The sequence below is a fragment of the Solanum tuberosum genome, unplaced genomic scaffold, assembly GCF_000226075.1.
Source record: "Solanum tuberosum cultivar DM 1-3 516 R44 unplaced genomic scaffold, SolTub_3.0 scf00029, whole genome shotgun sequence".
Classification (NCBI taxonomy): domain Eukaryota; kingdom Viridiplantae; phylum Streptophyta; class Magnoliopsida; order Solanales; family Solanaceae; genus Solanum; species Solanum tuberosum.
This window is the reverse complement of record NW_006238955.1, coordinates 1,009,483-1,015,001: the sequence shown is the minus strand read 5'-3', so window position 1 is coordinate 1,015,001 and position 5,519 is coordinate 1,009,483. Positions and strand designations below refer to the sequence as shown.

At 39.2% G+C, this 5,519-nt stretch overlaps 1 protein-coding gene across 1 annotated transcript in view; it reads right to left on the bottom strand.

Annotated features, from left to right (window-relative positions):
• Positions 1–569: 569 nt before the first annotated feature.
• The window catches only part of LOC107059628 (lisH domain-containing protein C1711.05-like), a 7,517-nt gene continuing 2,567 nt past the window's right edge, over positions 570–5,519 (bottom strand). The window contains exons 2-4 of the mRNA XM_015306346.1: positions 4,327–4,480; positions 2,022–2,273; positions 570–625 (exon numbers count right to left, since the gene is read on the bottom strand). Coding sequence (XP_015161832.1) covers positions 570–625; positions 2,022–2,273; positions 4,327–4,480 — 462 coding nt within the window. The remainder of the gene's footprint in view (positions 626–2,021; positions 2,274–4,326; positions 4,481–5,519) is intronic.

Genomic DNA, 5,519 nt, shown 5'->3' with positions numbered 1-5,519 from the left:
GTTCTCACTCTCAGAACCATGGAACACATGCGGTTTCAATTTCAAGAACTTAGTCAACATCTCGTGCTCATTATCAGTCATAACAGGACCCAACAAAGGACGGAAGAAAGCATCATTACCTACAGTTCCATCCACCTTGGGGACAGTGATAGCAATAGGGGGATTGGCTGGAGCTTGAGTTGCTTGAACATAGGAAAACACTCCAGGACCAACCAATCCTTTCAAGAACGACATGATCTATTGAGCCAACAGTTGGTCTAAGGGAGGAATACATGTAGTATCAGCCTGTACCTCTTCCTCTTGTCCAACATTCTCCTCTACCTCTTTATGGTGCGCAGGAGGGGCCACATTTATGGGAGCATCTCCAACCGGTGCTCCAACCCTATTAGGCGCCACTCTTCCTCGGCCTCTACCCCTAGCTCTTCCTCTACCCTTGCCTCGACTGTGACCTCTTATTGCAGATTCCTCAGCTGGAGCATTGACGGGAGCTACGGGCTTGACGCCGTTGAACCTAGTGTTAACCATCTTTAGAAAGAAGAGTGAAGGAGATTAGATACCAATTCGAATCGTCAAAACGGTGATTGATCTTCTAAATGAGGTATGTCAATAGCCGCCGAAAGATGCCCTGTATTCAACAAAGAAAAAGCATGTGCAGTATCAGTACACAACCACTGTGTACTGGTAGGATCACGCGGCTATCCCACTAAGTGCAACATACATAAGCTATTACAACATAATAATAACATGCATACACCGAACATATATAATATCAACATCACTTACGAACAACAGAGCATTTCACAATTTTCAAGATATACAATTATTTCAAGTCAATGATTCTCTCATGGAACCAAACCCAAACTATTAGTATACCAGTTCATGGTACCTGATTCAATGTTTATGCCGAAACATGGCAACCGATCACATATTTATGCCGGAACGTGGCAACCGATCCAAGTTAGTGTGTCAGAATGCAACACCCGATACATTCAACAAGTCACAATCACAATCACAAGTATTTTCTCATAATCATACAATCAAGTCATGATTTCATGGCAAACAATTATTCAATCATCCTCATTTATGACTAGTGTGATCAATAATGCAACATTCACATACATACACGTTTTATAATGAAGCAAGAACAAACATACATCACACAACATGATATCACAGCCATCACCTACCTCGAACAAAGCTTGAATCCCCTTAGAAACTTGATTCTTACCTTTACGGATTCTTTCCGCTTGTTCTTGGTCTACAAACAATCATAATAATATGAGGATCAATAAACAAGACCTAATTACTTGGATTCTAATCAATAATTATCAACCCTAGATCAAACCCTTGATCCCCATATACAGATTAGGGATTTTTCCACCATAATTTCTAGATTAAAACTCTCCCTCATCGATAATCACACACGAATTTACATTCTACGGATAGAAAATGGATTCGGGGAGTTAAAACCTTACCTTTAGCCTCAAGAATGGTGGAAAACTATCAAGAAAGCACCTGGGGTCGTCTCCTAGCTCTCAAGGTCGAAACTTGCAGAATAAAATGGTTTTGGGGTTTATTTTTTACTTAAATCGCGATTGTCCCGCCACAATGGTCCTCACCCCGCTACAGCGACCCCGCCCTGGCGGGAATAATTCCGCCACATCGGCTTGCACGGAACCAGTGAGTCTATTTGAGAATTCCAAACTCCCATTTCACAACACACCTTCATCCCATGATACTCAGAAACTACCTGTAAAAGCCAAGATCAATTCCGGAAGTTTTACTCGCCGGAATTCAATTCCATAAAGTCGTACGGGTTCCTTAACGTCTTAGCTATCCACTCATGTGATCAGAATCATAATTAGACCACTCAATTGTTACCAGATATTCCTAGACCTTACTGACTCTGTTTTCATCCAAATCTGGACTAGGTTGGGAAATTACAAGTTATTACAAAAAAGTTTTCCGGCCCAAAATTTTCCCCCGTTGGTTTTTCTATAACGACGGGAATAGGTCATTACACCTTGAGTCATTTCCTATGACTTCTGACTCTGAATCTGAATCATTTCCTATGACTTCTGACTCTGAATCTGAATCATTTCCTATGACTTCTGACTCTGAATCTGAATCATTTCCTATGACTTCTGACTCTGAATCTGAATCATTTTCTATTTTGATCCTTTTGTGTCGCATCCTTCTACCATTTCTTTTTTCTCCTCTATTAGTACCACTCCCACTTGGAGCAATTTGAGCATGTTTCCGTTCAGCCATATCTGAAATGGAAATAAAAAATCAAAAATATGGTTAAATACCATTTAATGTGACAACATATGTCACAAATTTCTGGTAGAAGACAAAAAGATTTATATAAAAAAAAGAAATTACTCCAATGAGAATTATTACAAGATCAATTTAATTATTTTTCAAAACCATAATATATTTCCACACATATAAGAACATATGGTTATTTATAAACTACCAACCTTTTTTAGTACTGTATTAATCCCTTTAAAAAATATAATAATTATTTTAAAAAATAATAATTAAATCCCATGTTGACTCATTCAACAAACAAAAATTAGAGAGTACTACTATTTTTTCAGAACAAGTACAACAAAATCAATTAAATAATAATAATAAAAAAATTCACATTGACTCATTCAACAAAAAAAGAGTACTATTTCTTTCTCATAACAAGTACAACATAATCAATTTTTTTTTTCATAGTGGCCCTACACGTTTCTTCCTTTTTTTTCTTTAAAAAAGGAAGAGTTGTACTACTATAGTACTACAAGCCAAAAAAAAGGAGAATTCTGATTGGTAAAGGACAACCTTTTTATTTATTTATTTATTTATATAAATGACTAGTGACTTCTTTATTTTTAGCAAAGTCATTTTAATTTATATCCCATAGAAATTAGGCTATTTCTATTTCTTCTTCTTCTTCACCATATCCGTTCATTCTTATGAACAAAAAATTTAGTATATTTTCTCCACGTTCAAACAACCAATTTATATCATTTAAAGTCTGGAGAACTATTCTGAGATGACTCACATGATCTTCTTCATTCCTCGAATAGATTAGAATGTCATCAATGAATACAATAACAAACATATCTAAGTAAAGCTTGAATACTCTATTCATAAGGTCCATGAACGCTGCAGGTACATTGGTTAAACCGAACAACATGACTAGAAACTCATAGTGACCATAACGGGTCCTGAATGTTGTCTTGGGAATATCACATTCCCTTACTTTCAACTGATGGTAGCCAGATCTGAGGTCTATCTTAGAAAAACAAGAAGCACCCTGAAGCTGATCGAATAGATCATCAATTCTCGAAAGAGGATACTTATTCTTGATTGTAACCTTGTTCAACTGACAGTAATCTATGCACATCCTAAGGGAACCATTTTTCTTTCTCACAAATAAGACCGGAGCGCCCCAAGATGAGACACTTGGTCGAATGAAACCCTTATCAAGGAGATCCTTCAACTGCTCCTTCAACTCTTTTAACTCTGCTGGTGCCATTCTGTATGGCGGAATATATATAGGACGAGTGTCAGGAATAGTATCTATACCGAAGTCTATTTCTCTCTCATTAGGGACTCCGGGAAGATCATCTGGAAAGACTTCTGGAAACTCTTTTATGAAACTGACTGAATATGAGGTATCTCAACACTAGAGTCATTAACTCGGACTAAGTGATAGACATACCCCTAGGGAACTAACTTTCTTTCCTTAAGGTACGAAATAAGACGACCCTTAGGCACTGCTGAACTGCTCTTCCACTCTATAACTGACTCACTGGAAACTGGAACTTGACTACTCGAGTTCTACAATCTATTGATGCATAACAGGCATGAACCCAGTCCATACCTAGAATAACATCAAACTCTGCCATGTCTAACTCAACTAAATCAGCCATGGTTCTCTTGTGATTGACGGAANNNNGAACAATCACGATAGACTCTTTCTGCTAGAATAGACTCACCATCAGGTGTAGAAACACTAAAGGCTCAAGAAGTTTCTCAGGAAGAACATCAAAATTAAAGACTTGGATCATACCAGTGACAACATCTGGCGAATCCTCTTGCTCTCGGTGACTAGTGATAGCATAAAGACGGTTTCCTTCTCCGCCTACCCTTGAAGTAGCTCATCTAGATGCAGTTCTATCTGGTGGAGAAACTGAAGAAGACTGGGCTCTATTGCCCCCATTACCATTACTCTGTCTACTCTTAGGACACTCTCTCATAACATTCCCATTCTAACCACACTTGAAACAACCAGTGGAGCCATCACAACATATCCCTGAGTGGTCTTACCACACTTAGCACATGCAGGAGTCTTAGTATCCCCTTGTGCCTTACTACCTTGCGAATGTTCAGGTCTAGCTCTGAAGTTCTGAGAATTTTGACTATTATACTCACATTCGTTCCTTGGTGCAGGTGCACTAGCAGATGATGGAGCAGGTCCTTTCTGCTTATGTTAGAAAGAAGACCATTTCATATTACTCTTTTGCAGCCCGGATTCATTCCCTGATACCTTAGCCCTCTTATTCTTAAACCCTTCTCTATCCTTCATCTTGTCCTCCTCAACTTGTTACACATGGATCATCAGCCTGGCTATGCCCATGTCAGCTAGTAACATGACTGCCTTACTTTCCTTACGTGACAGACGAGTCAACCCAACTACGAATAAACTCATCCTGCTCCTCATGTCAGCAACCATCTCTTTGCTTCTCTTAGCTCACGAGAAAAGGAACGCCTCATGAAGGCACTCTCGACCATAGGCTAGCTCAAAATCGATTACGTGTAAGCACGAGTTAGAAAGAGACTTCTATAGAGATACGCTCTATCGCACGAAGTGAGTATGAAAGAAGTGAATGAATTCCTAAATGTTGCACCCTCCTAATTATAGATGTGGCACGCTTCACACCGATAACTAGGACTCTATAGACACGGTTTCATAGACTCCCTAGCACTCTTGAACTCTGTGCTCTGATACCAAGTTTGTCATGCCCCGAGCCTACACCTCGGACCTGGCCGGCACTCAAGAACCATTGTCGGCCCCAAGCGAACCCTTGTCCTAGCTTACTTACTCAGCGGAAGACTCTATGCATATTTATAATGATCAATAGCATTATACTCACTTGAATAATAAAATATTGAGAATGCTTAAAAATTCAAACATTCAACTTGGCCAAAATGGCTCCTCAAGTCTTAACATATGAAATGATAATGCAAAGAAAATTGAACTACTAACTGTCTGTCTATGAAGCCTCTAAAACAAAGAGGGATGTCAGGACAGGACCCCCGATCATCCTAACAACTAAAAACTAGAAAGCAAATGATAAAAGAGTCCTCCGGAATGCAAGGACTCTGAGTGCTCAACCTGATCAACGAGGCGCTGGTTGCTGATCCTGGTTACCTGCGTCTGCATCATAAGACGATGCAAGCCAACTGGCATCAGTACATTGAATGTACGAGTATGCGAGCTGGGAAGCTAACCACAATTA